Source organism: Mesoplodon densirostris, chromosome 18 (assembly GCF_025265405.1).
Source record: "Mesoplodon densirostris isolate mMesDen1 chromosome 18, mMesDen1 primary haplotype, whole genome shotgun sequence".
NCBI classification, from domain to species: domain Eukaryota; kingdom Metazoa; phylum Chordata; class Mammalia; order Artiodactyla; family Ziphiidae; genus Mesoplodon; species Mesoplodon densirostris.
The window spans coordinates 45844995-45869002 of record NC_082678.1 but is presented as its reverse complement, the minus strand read 5'-3'; the positions used below and the strand labels follow the sequence as shown (position 1 = coordinate 45869002).

At 45.2% G+C, this 24008-nt stretch overlaps 4 protein-coding genes across 10 annotated transcripts in view; 2 read left to right on the top strand and 2 right to left on the bottom strand.

Moving 5' to 3' along the window:
- The window catches only part of C18H17orf100 (chromosome 18 C17orf100 homolog), a 69935-nt gene extending 56113 nt beyond the window's left edge, over positions 1–13822 (bottom strand). For 4 of the 5 annotated variants that reach the window (XM_060082116.1, XM_060082114.1, XM_060082112.1 and 1 more), the window contains exons 1-2: positions 12898–13822; positions 6595–6758 (exon numbers count right to left, since the gene is read on the bottom strand). In XM_060082116.1, the coding sequence (XP_059938099.1) occupies positions 13217–13594 (378 nt within the window). In that variant the 5' untranslated portion in view covers positions 13595–13822 and the 3' untranslated portion in view covers positions 6595–6758; positions 12898–13216. The remainder of the gene's footprint in view (positions 1–6594; positions 6759–12897) is intronic. The other variant, XM_060082117.1, reaches the window with a different exon arrangement.
- A 134-nt stretch (positions 13823–13956) lies between these two features.
- MED31 (mediator complex subunit 31) lies at positions 13957–20077 on the top strand. The gene is made up of 4 exons (XM_060082825.1): positions 13957–14067; positions 14960–15037; positions 15524–15620; positions 19719–20077. Exons 1-4 carry the CDS (start codon positions 14040–14042, stop codon positions 19909–19911), a joined length of 396 nt encoding a protein of 131 aa, XP_059938808.1. The 5' UTR covers positions 13957–14039; the 3' UTR covers positions 19912–20077.
- Positions 20078–21155: 1078 nt separating this feature from the next.
- TXNDC17 (thioredoxin domain containing 17) lies at positions 21156–23498 on the bottom strand. Its single transcript, XM_060082826.1, has 4 exons — positions 23200–23498; positions 22533–22614; positions 22032–22107; positions 21156–21392 (listed from the first exon to the last, which is right to left on the bottom strand). Exons 1-4 carry the CDS (start codon positions 23342–23344, stop codon positions 21324–21326), a joined length of 372 nt encoding a protein of 123 aa, XP_059938809.1. The 5' UTR covers positions 23345–23498; the 3' UTR covers positions 21156–21323.
- Positions 23499–23506: 8 nt separating this feature from the next.
- Positions 23507–24008, top strand: part of KIAA0753 (KIAA0753 ortholog) — a 61017-nt gene continuing 60515 nt past the window's right edge. The window contains exon 1 of one of the 3 annotated variants that reach the window (XR_009530461.1): positions 23507–23546. The gene's annotated coding sequence lies outside the window, so the exon portion shown is untranslated. Of the gene's footprint in view, positions 23547–23671; positions 23795–23963; positions 24005–24008 lie in introns of those variants that run through there. The other 2 variants (XR_009530457.1, XR_009530460.1) reach the window with 2 other exon arrangements.

Here is a 24008-nt window from a genome sequence, read left to right as displayed (position 1 = left end):
CCGTGCGTCATGACTACTGAGCCCGCGTGCCTAGAGCCCGTGCTCCACAACAAGAGAAGCCACCGCAGTGAGAAGCCTTCGCACTACAACGAAGAGCAGCCCCTGCTCGTTGCAACTAGAGGAAGACCGTGCACAGCAACAAAGATCCAACACAGCCAAGAATAAATTAATTAATTAAAAAAAAAAGAAACAGCTGAGTGTTAAGAATATTAGATGAAAGGGTAGAAAACTTGATGTTTGAGTTCCTGTCTGGCTTTTAACAATCTCTTGGATTCTAATGTGCTAGGACCATCCATGGAGTCTGAGAGGTGACTGCAGGAGCCCAAACTCTCAAGGCCTGTCTGCCTCCGTGACAAGTGGCAGCAGGCAGGTCCGGAGCCTGGATTCAGCAACCCACCAATCATGGGGGTTCATCAAGGGCACCTGCACAGCTTCCCTTGCGGTCAGCTGCCTTTCTGAAATCTTCCCAAGTGCCCATGAACCTTCAAGGCCATTGGAAGTGGAGCAGTGTGCCAGCCCCCTGTCCCTGCCACACTATGGAGTGCTGGGGGCTCCCTATCCACTTGGGGCCAAGTGGGTTTTCTGCCTGAGAGGTGAGCTCTCTCTGCCACTTCAGGCAAGGGGCTCACTGGAGCAGGAAGGCAGGTCAAGCTGCTGTCACCGTTGTGGGCCCCTCTGCTGTCCACACGTCTGGACTCTGGGGGCCCCACTCACTGGCTCTATCAGACCACACATTCCCAACTGCCAGCACGTGCAGGTCTGTTTGGCGAGTTGTCCTGAGGCCGGAGAGCCTGGAACAGATCATTGGAGGAGATCACTGAAGGACAGCCTGGTCATTACCAGCCGTTTCTCGGGAGGTCAGCCCAGATGAGCCCCCGCTGGAAGGAAGGGCTTTGTCTGAGTTCATTGGGGAGGGAGGCCTTAGAGGCCAGGGGCCAGCGTCCAGGTCCAGCCAGCAGCTTGTCAGGGCTCGTCTAGGACCTTCACAAATCAGCTACATGTCTGCCCAGTTAGAAACCAGAGAAAGACAGGATTCAGAGGCTGAAAGACCGAGACAGACAGGCTTACAGAATGAGGCCGACACTCAGTCAGTGAGAGGCAGGGAGGTGGGGAGAGACAGACACACGGGGCCGGTGATGCAGCAGGAAGGCTATCGCAAGAGTGGACCAGTACCTACAACAGGCTCATCCTCGATGCAGTCAGGGAAACGCACACTGGAGTAGCAATGTGCCACTCCACACCTCCTAAATTAGCACACATTAAGGAAATGGTAACATCTCATGCTCCCGTGGCTGTGGAAAAAGCTGCTTAAACACACTGTCAGTGGCCCCGTAAATTAGCACAGCCTTTTAGGGAAGGAATTGGGCAATACGGCTCTAGAGCTATTTGAACGTTCATCCCATTTCCCGTGGTAATTCCACTCCTGGGAATGGGCTGCAAGGAAATAATTCAACAGAAAAATAACAGCTTTGCACATAAAAGATGATGAGTGCAGTGCTATCCATAATGTCCAACATGCTATAGTATGGCCGCTGTGAATATTTTTGCAAATAGGGAATACGAAGACCATGGTATGTGCAAATAAACAAAAATAAAACTATCTGTACATAAAAAGTAATAATTACATAAAACAGCCACCTGGATGCTTGGGTGGCCCACCATAGCTGGTGAGAGGTGCTCCTTGACTCTTGACACACTCCTGTCTTCCCAAGGGACCTACCCTGCCGCTCTCTGTCTGGAGCTCTCCACCCATGAAGCCTAAGCCGCAGACCTCAGACGGTTGGGAGACAGCCTCAGCTGAGGCTGCCCACCTGGCCAGCTCACTCTGGTGGCCCCAGGGAGTCTGGGTGATGCCCGCTGAGTCACTCCAAGGTTATGACCAAGAAGCCAAACCAGAACAGACATAGTAGAGTTGGATCTTCATTTAAGAAAAGGGATAAAGTGATTTTGCAGGCTCTGAAGTGCCTTGGCATTTGCAAGCACAGCAATCTAAGCCAGCTGAAGTCCGGACTCCCAGGTGAAGCATCACGGCGTGAAGGCAATTTATAACAGACTGAAGGCAAAGGGAGGGAGGGATCGTGGGGTCACCCCTCCTGGCCTGCCCCAACGGTAGGCACAGGTCTGATTCTGAACTTGAATCTTCCCGTTTACGTCTTCCCCTAGCTCCTGGAGGCCATCTCAGAATCACTGGGTGGGATTTTAGTAAATCATGGGTGAATAAAAAGAAGGGGAGGGCTTCCCTGGTGGCGCAGTGGTTGAGAGTCGGCCTGCCGATGCAGGGACACGGGTTCGTGCTCCGGTCTGGGAAGATCCCACATGCCGCGGAGCGGCTGGGCCCGTGAGCCATGGCCACTGAGCTTGCGCGTCCGGAGCCTGTGCTCCGCAACGGGAGAGGCCACAACAGTGAGAGGCCCGCGTACCCCCCACCCCCCAAAAAAAGGGGAAACGACCATAGAGTATATGAGTGAGCGTCTGTCACCAAACAACTCTGTCTTTATTCAAAGTCTGTATGGCTTTCCAAGTGTGCCCTTAATTGTGCTCTAGAGAAGCTACACCCCCTGCTTACTGCCAGGGGATGCCCTGCCTTACAGGGGCTGAGAACATTCAGTGATCATGCCTGTGTCCAGACAAACCTAACCTTGTTCATTTGGTCTAGGCATAGTTACTGAACACAAAGAGGCTTTGTGATAGTCCCTGTCCTTGATGGGCTTTCAATCTCATGGGAGAGACAGGAGTAAACAACGAGGAGTAATTTAAAGAGCAATCACATGGGTGCCGTAAAAAGAGAAAGCTGCAGTGGGGAGTGACAACACTTAGGAAGTGGGCTCAGGGTGGGATGGAAGACTAGGCAAGGCTCCTTGGGGAGGTGGAAATGGAGCAGGGCCTTGAGGACTGGCAGGATTTTACCTGGCAGAAGGATCATCAGAGGGCCAAGGGTAAATGTGAGAGTTCACCTGGCCTCCCCCAGTTCCTCACCCTTGAGCCTACCAAAGACCTGGGCTCAGCACCAGCCAATCCTGCCCAGACTGACAGAGGGCAGTGGCAGTCTCAGTCTGAGCCCAAACTGCTGAGGGTCCTGAAATTCATCCTGACCATTCATTCATTCTCTCACTCATGTTTACCACAAACACTTATTACACACCTGGTCTGTGCTAGGTGTCATTACAGGTTTTGGGGGATATAGTGACAAACAAGTCAGGGTCCTTGCCTTTCCAGTGGGGAACACAGACAGTAAACCAGCAACAAATAAAATAAATTTGCATTGTGGTAAGTGCTACGGAAAAATGTGAAATAAGGGTTGGGGGTATTTAATCAGTAAAATGAATATTTTATGTAATACCTAAATGATGTGAAGAGGCAAATCATTAAAAAATCTGGGGAAGAGCATTCTAGGCAGCATACATGGAAACTGCAAAGGCCCTGAGGCAGGAATAAACTTGGCATATTTAAGGATTAGCATGAAGGCAAATAAAGTGAAAAGGAATTGGGGGTAAGGGGAGTGATAGGAGGTGAGATCAAACAGGCAGTGGGGAGCCTGGCCTGGTCATGATGTTGGTTCCTGGGAATCATAGCATCTCTTGCATCACAGCCAGGCTCCTGCCTTGAGTTAAAGGTCTCAGGATTGGACACAGGCCCTACACACTAATGTGCTTGACAGGGTGTTGGTACATGACACACCCTCATCCAGAAGTGCCCACTTGGTCACACAAGGACAATGGATAAGCCACACCTGGTGTATCGTCCTCACAGAACACCAGGTCCTGCAGCTGCTTTGGTTTCACCTTCTCCCATTCCTATGTTCCTCCTCTTGTTCCTTCAGGGAGTGGCGCTGGAGTCCCAGCATAAGTTGGAAACAGGTCACAGAAAGTGTGCTTTTAGGAGTGAGTACAAGCACAAAGCGGCTGTAGCACAGAGTGCCTAGAGGGACCTGGAGGCAGAGATGCCAGAGAACTGAAGGCCAGGCCAGGCGTAGCATAGGAGGTGCAGAAGCACTGAAAGTGTCTGAGGGAGAGGGGAACGAAGAGTGAAATGTGTTTCACAAAACATAATTTTGGTAGCATGTTGGAGATGGATCAGAAGAGAGAAAAGGAAAACCAGGCAGAAAGATGACAAAACTCTGAACTAAGGCAATGGCTTGTCTCAAGAGACAAAACAGATAGATCCATTGGACTGACTTGTATGAGGGTGTAATAGTGAGAAGTCAGAGGTAACAGATTTCTGCCCAGCTGCTGGGCAGATAACGTTATTCACTGAGGAAACGCAGGCAGAGGTGCGTGGGAATATGCCCAAAATTATGGGGTAGAGTTGGGACAGGAGGCAGATGGGCCAGTTTTGGACATTTTGAGTAGAAGATGAATCTAGGCCATCAAGAGCAAGATGTCCAGGCCAGTTGCTCAGGAGAGAGGTCTGGGTGGGAAGGCCGTCAGCACTCAGGCAGCAGTTGGCACCATGAGTGCTGGGGTGAGGTACGCACAGTGAGAAAAGAAGGCTGAGGAAAGAACTCTGGGGACCACTGATATTTGCAGGGTTTCAGGGGCAAGGAGAGGACTCAGTCAAAGAAGACGGGGCCAGAGTGCGGCTCATGGAAGCCAATGGGGGAGAAAATTTCCAGAAGGGGATGGTCCTTGGGGTCAAATGCTACAGAAGGGTCAGGGAAGATGTGGAACAAAGAGGCCACTGGATATGACACTGGGAAGAGCAGGAAGAGACTTTGGGAAGGCTCTCTAGCCCTCTCTTAGAGCACAGCAAAAACTAGTGGCTAAGAGCACACGCCCAAGTGGCGAAGAGCACAAGCAGTGGAGCCAGCCTGGGTTTGGGGCTTGGCTCCTCTTCCTCCTAGCTGGTAACCTGGGGTAAATCACTTAACCTTTCTATGCCCCAGTGTTCTGATCTACCTCACGCAGATGTGAGGAAAGCAGGAGTGCTCTGAACGGTGCCTGGGGGAGAGTGAGTGCTCAATGTGTGTTGGGTGCTCTCCACTAATCAAGGCGAAGGGAATGTGAAACACGAGAGTGTTCCCTTAAATCAGTGTGGGCACATAACATGAAGATACTTTGATTTTCCAAGATGAACACGGCTAGGGCCCAATCCTGAATCACAGGGCCTTTGAGAAACACTAGACACTGAAGCATCCCCAGGGTGTTTGAAAGTCCAGAGATGAGAATGCAATCTAGGGATGGAAGACGGGAAGTGGCTGCGGCAGTGCCACCTGGAGTGTCCCGCTGTAGGGGAGGAGCAGGGTGCTCGTGGAGCTCTGGTCGCTCTCAGTAGTGGTCACCCCTGAAGGCCAATGAGCTGGATTTTCTGTTAACAACTGTCACCTCAGGCCTGGCGTCAGGCCTCTGCGCCGCTTGGCATTCCCTTGAGGTTTCTGCTGGGCTAAGGATCAGCCTTTGCTGCAGTGCGGGGATTGCCTGACCTCTGCTGTCCACTGTCTGTCATGGCACAAACTCAAAGATGGTCACGGACTCACAGGATGCACTTTTCTCCAACTTTCTGGACAGTGACTCTCAATATTAACATATTTTACACTGTGACAATACGGAAAAGTTTCACAAAGCAATTCTTACCTTTACTATGTGTGAACACTCTGATATATTCTATATTTTTCTATTTTTATTTCATTAATAAGAAAAATGCTGATTACAATCCACTAAATTGATGTCACAGCTCCAGGCTTTCTCATGGAGTTCGAAAAACATTAACTTAAGCAACTAAATTAGTGCCTCGTTTCCCAAACATCAGTCAGTATATTCCATATTACTTTCAAACTTCTGGCCACACCCAAGGCCGATTGTTTATGGTATCTGATTATTTTTTCTTTAAATCAATTCATTTAAACATTTAAAAATGCCTACTATAGGGCTTCAATGGTGGCACAGTGGTTGAGAATCTGCCTGCTAATGCAGGGGACACACGTTCAAGCCCTGGTCTGGGAGGATCCCACATGCCACGGAGCAACTAGGCCCATGAACCACAACTACTGAGCCTGCATGTCTGGAGCCTGTGCTACTGAACAAGAGAGGCCGCGATAGTGAGAGGCCCGCGCACCGCGATGAAGAGTGGCCCCCGCTTGCCACAACTAGAGAAAGCCCTCACACAGAAACGAAGACGCAACACAGCAAAAATAAATAAATTAATTAATAAACTCCTACCCCCAACATCTTCTTTAAAAAAAAAAACAAAAAAAACCCCTACTATAGCTGAAGTAAAATATTGGTGAAATAACAAGTTTGAGGGCTAGTTATATATATATATATATATATATATATATATATATATATATTTTTTTTTTTTTTTTTTTTTTTTTTTTTTTTTGCGGTATGCGGGCCTCTCACTGTTGTGGCCTCCCCCATTGCGGAGCACAGGCTCCGGACGCGCAGGCTCCGGACGCGCAGGCTCAGCGGCCATGGCTCACGGGCCCAGCTGCTCCGCGGCATATGGGATCCTCCCAGACCGGGGCACGAACCCGTATCCCCTGCATCGGCAGGCGGACTCTCAACCACTTGCGCCACCAGGGAGGCCCCTATATTTTTTAATCTAATACACACTGAAATAAATATTTAATTATCAAAATAAAAAATGTTTCCATACCTCCTAAAATCCTCTTGCACACCAGCAACGTTTGCATTCCTCACTTTGGGAATCACAGATCTAAAGATTAGTCCAAACATCTCATTTTCAGTGGGGGCAGTGAGGCCCAGAGGGGTGAATTCACTTATCCGAGGTCTAGTTTTTCAGTCAGTGGGAAGGTCAGTCTGGTCAAAGGAGGGAAGAAAGAAAATAAAGGAAACTTGAGATCTCTAGGCTACCCCTGGCCAAAGTCTTACTAGTCTTATCACTTTTGGAGAGAGGCCCTACCCTGTCATCTCACCAGAGTCCAGATTTCAGTTTATAGTTACCTTGGCAGAGCCATTTTAAGAGCTGGGTCTTAGATATTCTTATTTTTGGAGGTCCTGATCTGTATCCTATCACATCTATTACAATGTGCGCACATTGGCACTTATTAATTTCAATTTTGCTATTTTCTTCTTCTTGTATTTTGAAGCTGATGAAGTTTTCACGCTTCAACCATTTTGGCAGGCCCTTACAAAGTTCACAACCTGTAGGGTTATAGCCTGCCATGCCTAATGGATGAAGTGGCTCTGGAAGTGGTGAAGGAATCTGATCAACGAAGACACACTAAAGAGCAATTTAATTACTTTAGCCCTTTCTCCTGGTGTCTTTAAAGGGTAATGTGGACAGGCCACTGACAACTAAATGAATGAGTTTCCAATGGCAAAATCTTTGCTATTCTGAGAGAGCGGTGGGGGCAGTGCCACTGCAGGTAGGCTAAGTGCCATGTGACTGGCAAGATGTTCTCATTCTGTGCCTCAGTTTCCTTATTAAGTAAAACAAACAGATTAGACTACATTGATGATTTTCAAAATATATTTCAGAAATGAGGGCAAAATCAAGACTTTATTGGACATATAAAAACTGAAAGAATTCATCACCAGCAAACCTGCACTAGAAGCAATGATTAAGGAAGTCCTTTAAGCAGAAGGAACATGCTACCAGATGGAAATCTGGATCTATACAAAGGAGTGGAGAGCATCAAAACTGCTAACTACGTGAGTAGAGCTTTTAAAAGTTATCACTTAAAATTCTTTAAAAGACAATCAACTGAATATTTAAAATAGATAACCAACAAGGACCTACTGTAAAACAATTAAAAAAAAAAGACAATCGACTGTTTAAAGCTAATATGCTAACAATGTACTGTAGGATTTGTAACATGTATAAGCAAAATGTATGACAACAACAGCAAAAAAGTCAAGAAAAACAGAAGTATACTCTTGTAAGATTCTTATACTATGGGTCAAGGAGTATAATATCATGTTAAGGTAGAATATGAAAAGTCAAAAAATGTATAGTAAACCCTCATGAAACTACTAAAATGAAAAGAGTGAATAAGCCAACAAAGGAGATGAAATGGAATAATTAAAAGTACTAAATTAGTCTTAAAAAAAAAAAAGGAGAAAAGGCAACAAAGACCAGAGGGAACAAATATAAAACAAACGGCTAGATGGTAGATTTAAACCCAGCCACATCAATAATTACAGAAAATATAAATTGTCTAAACATCTCAAGTAAAAGGCAGAAATTATTAGGATAAAAAAAAAAAACCCAACCAAGATCCAACTATAACACTAACAACAAATTTACTTTAAATAAAAAGACACAAATAGGTTGGAAAAAGATGCACCATCTTAACAATAATCAAAAGAAAGCTAGAGCAGCTATATTGATATCAAATAGAGAGATTTCAGAGCAAAGAACATTACCAGAGATAAGGTTATTTCATCATGATAAAGGGGCCAATTTATCAAGAAGCCATGATGATGCTACATGTTTCTGCACTTAATAACAGAGCTTCAGAATAATAATGTTTTTGGAGTCTCACAGGAATGAGAGTGTTCTGTAGAATTCCGTATAAATGTTACTTCTGTCTCTCTCCTTTTCTATTTTTAGTGTGACCCACTATGCTCGTTGTAAATTAAGTTTAAGGACACTAGACCTACCTTCATTTGGTACCAAAAGACACCATCCTAGGAGGCAGTCACAAGTGGTGGCTAGCACCTCTGATCCTGGCCAAATCACTTTTGCCTGCTATGGACTTCAGTTTTTCCATCTGTACCATGAAGATCAACCGTTCGGAAAAAAAGTTTTTAAACAGTGAACTGTTTCTCCAGCCTAACAGCTTGTGGAACCCCCTAGAGGCTGGGTCAAGTACCAGCTATGCTGGGATGGGAGCAGCGGTAAGAATGGAGGAACCGGAATCCTGGGAGATCTAGATGGGCCCTTGACCCAAATACCTTGCTGGTTGGGCTCCTGATTCTTTCCATGGCTCATGTGATCTGGGGAAAGAGTGTTGTAGTAAGAGAATTCTTTCAAGTATTTTCAACACAGCTGACAGAAAATACATATGCTGAACTTTGTAAGCTGCCTTCAGCTTACATATAAGTGAATGGATTATGAGAATGACAGGTGCTGACAGGTACTTAGTTTTTCCAAACTAACCTGGTTGGCAACAACTGAAGGCAGGTCACGGCTACTACCTAGATCAGTAAGTCTAACAGATTAGTAGATGGAGCCATGCGATGCCTTCTTGGCTGGGAATAGAGGGACAGCACTGCTCTTCGTTCTTCATTGCACGCACGTTGGGCTAGCGATTGTATACCATGTCACAGATACAAAAGCACCCGCGCTCCTTTGGAGCTTCCAAGACAAAGTGCGAAGGATGATGACACACAGTATGGGTAGCACACACTTAACAATATGCAGCAGGTTCCTTAAAAATTATGACAGATATAAGCTCCTTTAACATACAGGATCATTTTAAAGCTGTGGAATCTGATATACAGTATATATGACTAGTATCTTGTCACATCCTTTTTTTTCATGTCTCTTGTCTTTTTTGACACTTTCTTTCTCTGTGTATATCTCTTTGGATTTCAGTTTGGAAATATGAGTAAGTGAAATTGGGAGGAAGAAACCTAGGTAAAAACCCTTCTTATGAAACAAGCGTAACAAAAAGAAAGAGCTACCAGAATCCTATATCCTTCCAAGAGAATCAATCATCTAGAAACCAAGTCTTTGGCTTTTTCACAGTAACCTTCCAACCATTTTTCCAGGTATGACTAAGAAGGGGGTTAGGAGTACTTAATGCAGAAAGGTCTAGAAGGATATACACCAAGTTGCTGACATGAATTATTTCCAGAGGATGGAAATGGAAAGGGACAAATTACTAAACTTTCTTTACACATCTTGAATTATTTAATTTGTTACATTAAGCACCTATCGCTTGTGTATTAAAATCATTGATAAGGAACATTGTTAAAGAAAAGTAACTACTTTGTTCACTTAAAAAACACTTGAGAGTGTATATAATGCACGCGGTCTGTCACATTAAAAAGAATGAGTAAGCTCACCAAAGACTAAAATTCCGAAGTCTAATTGTTAGTCTACACCAGAAGTTTTATGAGGCAGAAGCATTAGGGTAGCCTCTGGGGTTTTCTAACGTTCCCCTGGCCTGAGCCCCTATCTGCCTGGGAGGCCCAGTGCGCTCCCCTGTAATTAAATGAGGTAACGTGGTAACGACTGAGCACAGCGCCTGCCAACAGAGAGTTCTCTACCTCACAAGGAGGTCCCACAAAATCAAGGTCTTCACATCTTGCTAGATGGGACGGCCTTTCCTCCTGGGATAAATATCATACATTGTTGAAAGCAGGGATGTAAGGTCTCCTCGAAAAGCCACATCTCTCTCCCCTCTGACAGTTCCTGCCCTGACATCTGACAGAGACCACTACCTCTAAACCTTTTCCCATAGCAAATCTGTCATGAAGTGGGGTGCTTCCCCCAATGGACCATGCTCTAGCTTTCCAAACTGCTAGAATCTTCAGGGTTTGTCAATGTTGGTACTATTGACATTTTGGGCCAAGTGATTCTTTGTCGTTGGGGATGGGGTGGCAGATGACCCTGTGCACTGCAGGATGTGTAGTGGCATCCCTGGTCTCCACCCACTAGATGCCAGTAGCATCCAACCACTACGGTTGTCACAACAATGCCTCCAGACATTGCTAAGTGTCTCCTGCGGGGAAAACTGCCACCAATCGAGAACCACTGTTTTATATCAGTTCAGTCGTTCAGCCATCACACGAGAACCTGGGACACTGATATCCATGCAACAACCTCCAAAACACCCCCCCCAACAAAACCCCCGAAAAAGTTGAACTTCTGAACCTTTAACAACCCTCTTCCCAGGAGCAGTGTAATGTTGCCAGTGAAAGTCAAGTTTTCAGAAGCATTTGTCTCACATTTTAGTGCAAACTTTCTCCCTTATTGGTGGTTACCAAAGGGCTACAGGCAAGGACAAGTTAGGTAGGTCAAGCCAGACCCTGCGGGGGTGAGAGGCGGGGAAGAGGTGTTTAGCCAGCTGGTGCTCCCTGATGAACAAGAGCTCCAATCCATTCATGGGCATAAAATGAGCGAGACAGACTGGCAGACGATTGTCACTCAGTCCCCTGGCTTTAAATACCATCTATGGACTGATGACCCTACATTTTATATTTCCAATCCTCACCTTTCTCATGGCAGCCAGCCTCTTACAGTCAACTCCACTTGGGTATTTGATAGGCATCTGAAAATCTATACGGCCAAAATGGAACTGATTTTTCCTCCTAAACCGATCCTCCCCTAGTATTTCTCAGCCTAGTAAATGGCACCACCATACACCAAACAAGCCAAAACTTAGAAGTCATCCCTGATTCTTCTATTCCTCTTTTTTTTTTTTTTTTTTGCGGTACACGGGTCTCTCACTGTTGTGGCCTCTCCCGTTGCGGAGCACAGACTCCGGACGCGCAGGCTCAGTGGCCATGGCTCACGGGCCCAGCCGCTCCGCGGCATGCGGGATCTTCCCGGACCGGGGCACGAACTCGTGTCCCCTGCATTGACAGGCAGACTCTCAACCACTGCGCCACCAGGGAAGCCCTCTTCTATTCCTCCTTCCCTCACCTTCCATATCCATCAGTCATGTCAGCTTCGCTTCCAGAACACATCCCTAATCTGCGCTCTTTTCTCTAGCTCCACTTCTGCCACCCTAGTATAAGCCACTATCACCTCTTACTGGACCACGTTATTAGCTTCCTAACTAGTTCCTGTTTCCTCTCTGGTCCCCTACACATCAGGGTTTCTCAACCTCAAACTATTGACATTTTGGACTAAGTGTGTTAGTCCAAACGTAGTTCCCTTTGCTTGGGGGAGGGGGGCTGTCTTGGGCACTGTAGGATGCCTGGCAGCATCCCTGGTCTCCTCACTAGATGCCAGTAGCAACTGCCCCACTCCCACATCGTGACAAACGAAAAAAAAGTCTCTAGACATTGCCAAATGTCCCTTGGGGGATAAAAATCACCCCAGAAAACCACTGTCCTACATCCTACACACAGGAACCAGGATATTTTTTAAATGCAAAATGCATCATGTCACTCCCCTGCTGAAAACCCTCCAGCGTCTTCCCACTGACCTTAGAATAAAACCCAAGCTCCTTATCGTGGCTTTCAAGACCCTCTATGAACTGGCCACTGCCTGCTTCTCTAACATCCTCTCTTCCACACAACGCTCTCCCTCCCTAAGCTCCAGCCACACTGGTCTTTTTTCTGCTCCTTGAACAGTCCAAGCTTGCTTCCCTTCACCCCTTGGACTTGGCTGATTCCTCTACCTAAAATGCACTCTCCCCAGACCTTTGCATGGCTCATTGTTCACTAAACAAGTCCCAGATCAAATGCTGCCTAATCAGCAAGGCCTTCCCTGACCATCCCATCTAAAGAACCCCCTTACATCCTCTATCACATTACCTGTTTATTTCCTTCATAGTGCTAATCACAATACAAAACTCTTGTTTTGTCATTTGTTGTCTGCCTTTTCACTAGAGTGTAAGCTCCCCAAGAGCCAGGACCCTGTTTGCCTTGTTCACTGTTATAGCCCAAATGCTAAAATAACACCTGGCACAGAGTAGGTGCTCAATAAATATTCCTCCCCTGTACCTCCTCAAATCACAGGTCAGGTTTCCTTTCTAAGATTATTCTTGACTGTGGATGTAGTTTCACTTTGAGCTACATTTGACCTATGTTAAAATGTGTGTGGCTTGGGCTACCATGCACAAGGGCTTGGCGTAAAGAAAATAACAATTTTGAAACATAAACACAGGCCAACTAATTAACTAAGGAAAGTCCGTTCCTTGCCCCTCAGGTTTGCTGCAGGCATATAATCATTCCACTGGTCATGACTTCAGTTTGCTCCTTGTCCCTAAATTTGAAGCAGCAAAGGTCGTTCAGGGGCTAAGAATCCAAAACTCACCTGCCTCAGAGGTTCAAACAGTCTCTTTGTCCATCATCTCAATATATACAATATCTAGGGCCCGAAAATTTTTGTGCTGGCTTCAAGTTAAAGTAGTTCACTGGGTCAAAGGCAGGAAAGGATGGTCCAAGGTGCAGCAGGGTCAATGAATGTTGGCTGAGTCCCGAAACCGCAGCTTGGCTCTTAAATTGATTTGTGGTCCGTTTCCAGGAAACCAAAGATAATCGGTCCACCTGGCAGCAGGCTGGCTGCGAACTGGAGGCAATTCTGCCCTGGCCAAGGGCCATGGCCCTCTCGTGGCCCCAAGGAAGGAAGCATTTCATCGGGCCTTTTGGACATTTTGGCGAGCGGCCGGCTGCTCCCGCCGCGGCGGGCTCTCCACGCGGTGCAGAGACGTCTCCACCCGCAGAGACGAGGCCCTGAGGCGGCGGGAGGCCGTCTCCGTGCGCTGCGAGGCGGTTTCCACGTGCTGGTAGGACACCTCGAAGACGCGAGGGAGCCGTTTCCCCGAGGGGGAGACGGAGCGCCCCTCGCTGCGGCGCTGGGTAGTCTCCACCTGCCGGGAAGACCTCCGCACCTGACGGGAGGTCGTCTCAACGCAGTGGGACGAGGTCTCCACGCGGACCGTCGCCGTCTCCTCGTAGCGGGCGGACTCAGCCCGGGGCGGAGAGGGGTTTCCCCCAAGGGTTGAGGCCATCTTACGGGGGTAACGGAACCAAGCAGGCCTCGCGAGGCCGCATTGCCCCACGCTCCTCGACGGGTTACGTCACAAGGTGAGGAGTGACATCACATGGCACTGTGACGCAGGCACAGCGGTAGCCTAGGATCCTACGACACAGGGACGTGCAGGAACAGTGGTCCTGGCGGGGACTGACGACCCCTTTGAAACCCTGGGTTGGGCCCCACGCTAGGTCAGCCCCCGCATCGCCCCCTATCCTGTCAGGAGCCCGCGCGGGCGGAGGCGGGAACGGGCCAGGCCTGGGATGGGCGGAGCCTCCCGCCCCCGCGCGAGGCTCTGCCTGCCCCCCCGCATCCCACACTGCACCGCGGCAGGAAGTGGGAGCCGCGGCTTCCGGCACCTACCCCGCCACTCCCGGCGTTCGCGGTGTTGGGCTGTTGGCTGCTTAGCTTCTTTGCTGGTGATGGCAGCAGCCGTCGCTATGGAGACAGGTGAGTGGCGCTCCGCGCCGTGCGTTTTGGCAAATAGAACTATCCTGGGCCCAGACACCTACTCCCGCTTCCCCGGGTTCGCCTTCCAGGCCTAACTCCCTGCAAGGTGATTGTTCGGACCGGGAGGGGCGAGGGCTCTTCTAGCGTCTGGAAGGGCGAAGGTAGTTTGGCCTTTTCAGAGTTTGTTTTGTTGGTATATCCTTTCTCCTCACTTGTTATTCAGACACCGACCCCACCGTCTTCCGGCGAGGCTAAAGGAGAGATTTTGGATTATAAACCGCTTCCTCGATTTGTTTTCTGCGTCTTAAATGAGCTTGCATAAGTTTAAAATATCGTCCACAAACTCGTGTATTATTTTGCCACTGACGCCTCTCACCGAAGCACGCGTTCCCTGATCTTGCGTTTTCGCCGTGGTCTCTTTCAGCTTGCATTCTGAACTTTTCTTGATAGGTTTAGCGTTTGCTTTGTTTTTGCTTAGCTTAGTCACTTAACAACTTGTAACACATTATTAAAATAAGGCAAGGCATAGTTACCGCAACTTACCGCAACAGTGGTCAATGTTAAAATGTTAAAATCCCAACATAGTGGCTCGCGAGTGATAAATGTCTGCCCGTGTGTGATCCTGTTTTCTTTGATAACTTGTCTTTAACATTAGAGAATTCATTCATTCCTGATTAAACATTCCTTTTAATCAGGGCTTTGCTTTCCTTAGACTTTTAAGGAAGGTTTTTCTCCTCCCTCAACCAGTTTAGGAAAACCTTCACATGCCCTTCTTTATGTAGAAGCGTATCCCATCACTAGTCAGGTTTCTTTACTGCTGTTTTCTTTCTACAAATCAATATTGTATATGGTGACGTTTATTTTGGATGATTTTTGCTATCTTCTCTCCTAGATGATGCTGGAAATCGACTTCGGTTTCAGTTGGAGTTGGAATTTGTGCAGTGTTTAGCCAACCCAAATTACCTTAATTGTAAGTTGTTGAGCACCTCATTGAATTGAGTAGCTATTTATAATTTCTGATAGAAGAGTTGCAATTAATAGTTCCAATTCATAGTTGGCCCTTTGTATCCTCGGATTCAACTGCAGTTGGTTGAATCTTCCCATACGGAGGGTGACAGTACTGTCATTGTCATTGCGCTATGTTATTTTATGTGAGACTTGAGCATCTGTGGGTTTTGGTGTCTGTGGGGTCTCTTAGAACCAGTCCCCTGTGGATTTGAGAGATGACTTTAGTATCTACTTTTGTACATTCTCAATTGAACAAAATTATTGCTACACTTATATTGGTATATATATAATTGAGCAAACTGGAACTTCTGTTGTGAATTCAGTGAGTGTTGGTGGTGGGGATGTTATGTAAGTAAATTTTTTACTTTTACGTTAGGAGTCACAAATCAGTAGTCCAAGGATTGATTTGCTCTACAGGTGTTTTTTTTTTTTTTTTTATGCCTTTCAGTTCTTGCCCAAAGAGGTTACTTCAAAGACAAAGCTTTTGTTAATTATCTTAAGTACTTGCTTTACTGGAAAGAACCAGAATATGCCAAGTATCTAAAGTAAGTTTAATTTTTATAGTTCTAAATATGTGTGTACTTTATTATACTCCAAAGCACTGATATTTAATAGACGTCTTAGTTTCACATTGGAAAAAATATAGTTTGAATCTCTGCACTTCTTTTAGTTGTCTCCATTTTAATACGAGACACACTGATCTCTAACTTAACTTGGATTATTTCAGTGATATACTCACCAGTATCCCTGCTTTCTCCTCACCATCCCCCGCCCCCAAGCCAAACAAAGCAAAATCATTTTCTACACAGAAGCCAACTTGGTATCTGAAAAATAGAAATCACAACATTCCATTAGAACTCTTCAGTTGCTTCTCATTGCATGCAGAGGAAAATCTAGTCTCTTTTCTCGAGCTAAAGACCTGTATGATCTGGCCCTGTCTTGTCTGACCTTACCTTGTACCACTCACTCCATCTCACTGGGTTTCTGACCCCAAGGAACCCACAGTCTACATATGCAATGACATAGCCATAGCCTGAACATGAAAGACCATAGAAAGGGGTACTTACTTGTAAGGAAGGTTTTCTGGAGGAGGTAGCCTTACCTGAGTCTTAGTAGCTGCTTATTTTATTTTATATATTTTACATAATAAATATATGTATTTATTATTCAAGTTGTGCAATAGATGCTTTCGTTTTAAGGCTTATGAATTGCAAGGAGCATACTATAATCACGAACTTATTCCTTTTTTTTAAAAATTCTGCTAATTTGCAGTAGTGCTATAGCTTGCTTTTTTTTTTTTTTTTTAAATATTTATTGATTCATTTGGCTGCACCAGGTCTTAGTTGTGGCAGCAGGATCTAGTTCCCTGACCAGGGATCGAACCCGGGCCCCCTGCATTGGGAGTGCGTAGTCTTAACCACTGGACTGCCAGGGAAGTCCCCGAACTTATTCCTTTTTAATGGTAAAAAAGAAACCGTGAACTCCCATCTGTGCTTTGTCTTAACTAGGTAGTCAAAAAGCAATGGTGAAACTTTTAGTCTTTTTTTTCCCTAAACAAACACAAGTTTGAGAGGAAAATGTTTCAAACTTGTACTCCCACTTTTCTGATCTGTGTCTCATAACAAGGAGGATGTATGAAGCCCACATCCTCCTGTAGCTTGCAGGACCCTTGGCACCCTTACTGGCCCTTTGTAAAGAACCACTTATTCATTTAATAATCCAGAGAAAAGACTTTTTTTATTAGATTGCAACATCATGTATGTATGTAGACTTAGAGACTCAGTTTTGGACACTGAGCCCTAGACACCATCAAGTTCAGTTTCACCCACAACATTGCTGAGATGGTCATCTACACGCTGGCTGGAGGTTTCCAGTGAGCACATACTACTCCATTCAGGGGCAACCAATTCCATTGTAAGCTAAATGCTAGAAAGTTCTTCCTTGTCTTATCATATGATATACCTCCATGTAACATCAACCCATGTTGAGTTTTGTACCTGAATTAATCCAGAACCAATCTATGCCCTCTTGAGGAACAGCCATTCAGATATTTAAATTCAAGAGAGGTTGCAAATTAACCCCCATTTCATTTCTGCACAAGGTTTTCGTTTAATAGTTGCCAACATTTGAAGATTAGAAAGTTTCATATTTTAATCCAGATTTCTAGCTACTCTTTAAAATTCTGGATGATCTGGTAACCCCAGGTCTTTGTTCTCCCAGGTCAGCCCCAGGCTAGGGCAGAGGAGCAGCTGCCTCTTCTGGACAGTTTCCATTTCACTAATAGCCACGACTTGCAACTATAATTTCTCTCTTACATCTTTTTTTCTCACCTACCTTCAGCCATTTCTCATGTGCCCACCTTTGGATATTTTACACTTATGCCTTATGTTTTTCAGCCAAGAGCTAAACGCAGGCCTTCAGATGTCAGGGTACAGTGGACCAAATAGCTTTTTTTTTCTTCATATGGACATTATACTTCTATTTGCTCAACTTAAGTTTACATTACCTTTTTGGGGGGGCAGGGAATGAGGGGGCAAGGATTCATATTGTTGACTTGCTGGGAGCTTTATGTCAACTAAAATCTTTCAGTTCTTATTTTCATCCATGCTATTAGTTTAGTTCTCCATTTATTTCTTATTTATTTTTAAAAAATCTAATTGCAGAACTTTCCTTTTGTACCTCTTCTATTTCATCTTGTTGGTCAATGCTATAATTGTAGCCTATTAACATATTTATAATTCCTTATTTTGTCATGTAATGTATTCTGAGCATTGTCTCTGCATGTCTGATAAATGATCACTGTGTGTCTAAGTTCCAGTTACTAAACGCTACTTGAAGACCATTCTCTCAGTCATCACATTAACTTATTTTACAGTTGAAGAAACTAAACCTTAAGGGAGTTTAAGTACCTTGTTTAAGGCCACCCAGCTGGAGAATGGCAGAGCTGATTTCAAACCTAGGTCTTTTTTTTTTTTTTTTTTGCGGTACGCGGGCCTCTCACTGTTGTGGCTTCTCCCGCTGCGGAGCACAGGCTCCGGACGCGCAGGCTCAGCGGCCACAGCTCACGGGCCCAGCCGCTCCGTGGCATGTGGGATCTTTCTGGACCGGGGCACGAACCCGTGTCCCCTGCATCAGCAGTCGGATTCTCAACCACTGCGCCACCAGGGAAGCCCTCAGATGCTGCATTTTGTTGTCATGTCTTAGTCTCCATTAATCTGAGTTCATCAGTCTTCTTTTTTTTTTCCCCCCATAAGTGTGACACAGAAGTGATGTTATATCCTTCTTGGTATATCAGGAGTCATAGGATGTCAATTTGTCCCTCTACTGGTGATATTTTGGTCACTTGGTTGAGGTGGTGGCTGCCAGTTTTCTCTGTATCAAGTTACTATTTTTCCTTTTGTATTTAATACGTATTTTGTGAGGGAATACTTTGAGACTATGTAAATATCTTGTTTCATATTTCATTCTTTTACCTAACTTTAGCACCTATGGAAGATACTTGCTTGAAACAATTTTTACTGTGGAGATTTTCTAATTCCATCATTCTTTATTCGTTTATTAGTTGGTATTCAGTTGTAAGGAACATTTCCTTGTTCCTGATTTATTTATTCATTTAAAGAAGTTACATCAATATGGACTCTTGAATTATCTTGTGGGTTATAATTATGTATCTTCTTGATCCCAGATATAGCCAGTGGGAGCCCCTTCGCATTGGCTCCTGAGTACTTTTGACATATCCCTATAATTTTTTGAGCATTTTTCTTTCTGGCAGTACATAATATTCCAGGCTCATCTTGTACTTTCCCTCTGTTAGCCTTAAAATCAGCCATGTCTCCAACCAACCTTGGATAATTCTATATAAAACCCATGATCTGGGCACTCAGTGTGCTCATTGGTTTCATAGCTTCTAGGCCCTCTCAACACACAAAGCTAGAAATTGTGTGTGTGTGTATATAAATATCTATTTCTATCTCTGTGTGTGTGTGTGTGTATATATATATATATTAAAAGCCATGAGTTCATACTGATGTTTTCAATCCCAACTCAGTAACAAGATTCATTCTAGCCTTCCTCCTTCCTTATCTGAATCTCTTGTTTTTCTGAGAGCCAGAAATTTGGCTTTCTATCTACAGCATATTTACTTAGGTATTTGCTCAACCTTAGAGGATATGTACTTAATTTCAGAATTGTTATATCCCTATGGAAAACTAGAATACAATATTTGTGCTTAGTTCTGAGATTGACTCAGTTTTAAAATAAAAGTTGTCTTATTGTTTATGGAAAACCAGTAGGTATTAATTAAACACATAATTAATTACTAAAATAAAAAGTGTTCATGTTCCTCACCTTGGAAACCAGCAGAAGAGAATAGCATGATTTGTCCCCCAATGTTGACTCCGTTTACCAGTTACTGTGTGGTCTTAGGCAAGTTATTTAATCTTTCTGAACTTAAGTTTTCTCACTTTTAAAAATTTTACTGACTTTTGATGCATAAGCAGGAAAAAAAAGAAGTGTACTACCAAAGTGTACTAAATTAATGTTACAGAAATGGTAGGCTGCAAGATCGCTTTTAGGTGAGTAACTGAACTAGAGCGTGGTATTATTACATTATGTCGATCATTAACTTACAAACTTAACCCCAGGTACCCTCAGTGTTTACACATGTTAGAACTGCTCCAGTATGAACACTTCCGTAAGGAGCTGGTGAATGCTCAGTGTGCGAAATTTATCGACGAGCAGCAAATTCTGCACTGGCAGCACTATTCTCGGAAGCGGATGCGCCTGCAGCAAGCCCTGGCCGAGCAGCACCAGCAAAATAACACCTCAGGAAAATGAACAGTTGGATCCAGACCCGGCTCTTCAGACATGTATATATTGCTTTTGTACAGTGAAGACAAAAAAAGACTCTTCCTATGTACCTTTATTGTGGTAGCACCTAGAACCGTTAGTGTGCTATTTAACTGAACTAACTTTTTATTGTTAATAGATTATTTCTGTTAAACCAGAATTGTTTTACTTTGATTTCCCTGTGGATTTGTAAGCTTTTATTAGTATTTAACACAGTCAGCTGAGTAAGAATAGAAATGTTAGGTGTTTCAGACCAATTTAAGGCAGCGGGGGGGTGGGGTAAGGGGAGGGCCACCGAGTATCCCAAACTCTAAGCCGAGCTCTGTTTTCATGTACAGTGGGGCCTGGGACAAGTCTGTCTCCTGGAACCTTGCTGTCCCTCAGATCAGCTATCCTGCCCTTCATCTACAGAGTGAGAGGTGTGGAGCAAGTGACCTCTTTACTGTCAGGCAGCAGGGACTGCATAAAGGTTCTTAAATTCTGCAGGGCAGGAGACATACCTGTATCGCCAGTTGCTTTGCAAGAGAGCTTTAAGGAAGAATCATTGGTATGTCACTGACCTAGTAATGGCAGGGAGAAGATGGGTGGTTAACTACTAATTGGACTCTTGACCTTAAGACTAGAACAAAGGTGAGGAGCCTCAAATATCTGTGCTCATTTGGGAAAGCTGACCTTTATTTGGCAGATACCACAAAGCAGGCACAACGTTAAGTGCTTAGTTGCATTCTCATTTTATCCTCAGAACGATCCATGTTCATAAAGGAGGAAACTGAGGTTTAGAGAGGTTAATGGTTACACAGCTAGTAAGTGATAATCAGTGAGACTGACTCACAGGCTGGAGTCCTTCCCATCGCTAGGTTATATGGTCTCTGACCTCTCTGCCACCCGCCTCATCCCAAGTAGTGAAGCATATTCAGACAGCTGTAACAAAACTGCCAGCATTAAGCAGAGGCTGGATTAGATGTGCTGTGCTTCCCTTCAGTGGTTAGGTTAAGTTCTACATTCTAAAGCCAAAGAAGGCGTTTTAGGAACAACAGTTCTTTGTAAATTCGTGGAATTTAAGGTAAAAGATCCCAACTCCTTTAGAGATTTGGAAGCTGTCTACTGCACCATTAGGGGCTTTTAGGTATTTCTGTCATCTCCAATAATAGCTTCCTTTGTGCTCTTACTGCCACTCCTGAAGAGTTATTTTACCTATGGTAGCTTAAAAATATCCATATATTAAAGCAAACTGAGGGTTCGTGAGCATTTTAATAGCACTCTCTATTGTTTAGACATGGACCAATTTTTTTACGTCATCATTTATTTACTTACTGCTAACATGAATTCAAAGCAAGTATGCAGATTCTTTTATAGTAGAGCAAATCAGGAAATAAAGACGTAATTGCCATCATCAAATCTTAATCTTCAGAGAACAACATCTCCACGAGGTTGGCCTGAAGACACTCAGATTCTACCAGTTTTTGAGGCTGTAAGAGAACAACAGTCATATCTTAACCCACAGCTACAAAAATGTTATTAGGAGGGGAATGAGTTGTTCTACCTTGAATGACACAAGTCTTGGAACAGAGAAATTATGCTATTCAGAAACTATTAACTAGTTGTAACAAGCTTTATGAAATAGTTAAGATATTTACCTTAAGGTGAATCATTAAAATACTTGGCTCCGTGGACTAAAACAGGAGACAGGAAGCCCGATGTCACCCCTTCCCTTTAAGTCTTTAATTTAGAATCCCAGGGCCATGACTAAACTAGAGGACATGCCCTTTCTTTTCATCCAGAATTATGGATTAAGTCGAAAACAACTATTGATGCCACTGTTTTAAGGAATTGTATGTTAACCAACTTTCTTCAACAGTGCTTACAGAATTTTAAAATAAGAATGGCTTTTAAAAGGCATGAAAAAACCCCTAATATTTGCATTATTAATAATTTATTGGGATAGGCCATAGGGATGGACAGCCATGTGTATTTTGAATACATTCTGAAGAGCAATGTGATATTTGGGATGAAATGTCAAGATCTTTTCAAATTTGAATCCAGAACAAGTTAAAAGAGTTTTGATAGGGTGAACTGTATCCCCAACACAGTTAAAGAAAGATACTCACTGTTCCATATTTAAGTAGTGTAGGCACTGCAGTTAATTTCAACTTTTTCCTGAAGTCATTATTTGGATCTTTCCAACTATTTCAGAAGGAGAAAGTGATCATGAAAAACATTTACTTGGTTTCTTACATTCTGCTTGGTATTTGATATATTCCCACTTTCAGTCTTTCAATAATCATTGTTTTTGTTGTAAACATTTAAAAAACCTTGACGTCTACAACATATATTCTCCTGTGCAAAGTTTTCATTTAAGTGAATATATACTAAGATATAAAATAAATGTAAAGACAAGTTCTGAACTAACATCAGGCCAATTTATTGAATTACCGTTACCCAATACAAATGGCTGAACATTCGAATTTTTAATTTGTATTTAATAGCTTCTAATTGCTTGACTTATCCGACTGCATCTTAGAACTCGGAACCTGAATCACAAGACCCTTCCCGCCTAAATTTGCAAGTCTAGTGCATGTGTGGGAAATAGAGTACGCATTGCCACTTACTAAGGTTTTTCTCCTACTTGGCAGTAGATGAACACACAGCCTTCACCAACATGCTTCAGCCCCTCTCGTACGACTGGTTCAGCTTTTTAAAAAGTTGATAGAAATAATTACCAACTTTATAATCAGGCACTGATGAACAGCGTCCCCTCCCCCTCCCCTCCCCTCCCGTCCCCTCTGTCTTGAAAAGTACTGAGTTTATCCTGCAGTTAACTGAGGAGATTAACAGAAGTCACGTGATTTTTCCTGATTTTTTTTTTTTTTTTTTTGAGAGCCACTTTAAGGGTAAGGACCCACTCTCAGTCCTGATTTGTCCCCAGGCCACAGCGCCCAGAACAATGAAAGACAAATATTTGCTGACTTATCATAAGGAGACCAATTCACGTCTCCTGTAGGACACTAATCACATTGGGGAAGTGAAAAGTTCTGATGGACTAGATTCCAAGATTACCTGGGTCGAATGGTAGAAGAGCACACTTGGCGGGGCGGGAAGGACTTAATAGGAGGAGAGTCGCGAACAGGGTAGGAAAAGGCAAGGTGAGAGCTCATATCGCCCTGCGGGACTCCGGTAGCAAGACTCCCTCCGCTTCCTCTCCACCCCACTCTCTGGCCATAGCCTCGGCCTTCCTGCCACTTCCTCTGGGCTGCAGCCCCCGAATCCCGGCCTCACCCTGCACGCAGTCGGGGCACCAGCTTTTGCCTTCGGCGTCCTTAGAACCAGAAAAATAGGCGAAAATGGCCTTGCCACTGTGCTGCTCCACCGCCTGCATGAACTCCTCGTAGCCATACACGCTCACCTCTTCGTAGCGGGCCATCGGGAGAGCGTGCCTCGGGCAGATAGAGGTGTCTTAGGCTCGGCTGCCGCTGGGAGGAGCTCCATGCGGGGTGGGGCGAAGCTGTTTCCGGGTGGGCGGGGAGCTGGGCAGGGCCTGAGAAAGCAGGCCTGGCTCTGAGGTGCTACGGGAGCCTCTGACGGCCAGAACTCCTCCGCACCGTCTTTCTATTCTCTCTTCTCAGGTCTCTCAGTGCTGGCTGCGCCCCGAAACCCCGGCTTCTGCCCCTGTTTGGTCCCGGCCCCAGCCCCATGTGCAGTGGCTGCAAAACCTGCCGCCACGCAGCCCCAGGACCGTTAGGTGGCTCCGGAGCCTTAACGGCTCCCAAGCCGCCCTGCGCCCGTTGCCATGGCGACTGGGCGAGCGGCCGGAAGGGAGGCCTAGTTGCGGCCCCCAGCCGCTTTCTGGTAGGCGCGCCGCGCCCTAGACCAGGTGGGCTCTGGCCGGAGCTGGGGGGATTGTGGGAAGCCGCGTTAGGAGTCATGGATCTGCGGGAGAGGAGACTTTGACCCAGCGCAGATCCTGCCGCTCGTCGGGCCTAATTACCTTTTCTCCTGCCGAGGCTTTAGTGGGGCCCCGGGACTGGGGGGCGGGCGTCCGGGACTGGGCGGGAAGAAGGCTCCGAGGGCTGGAGCTGAGTGTGTGA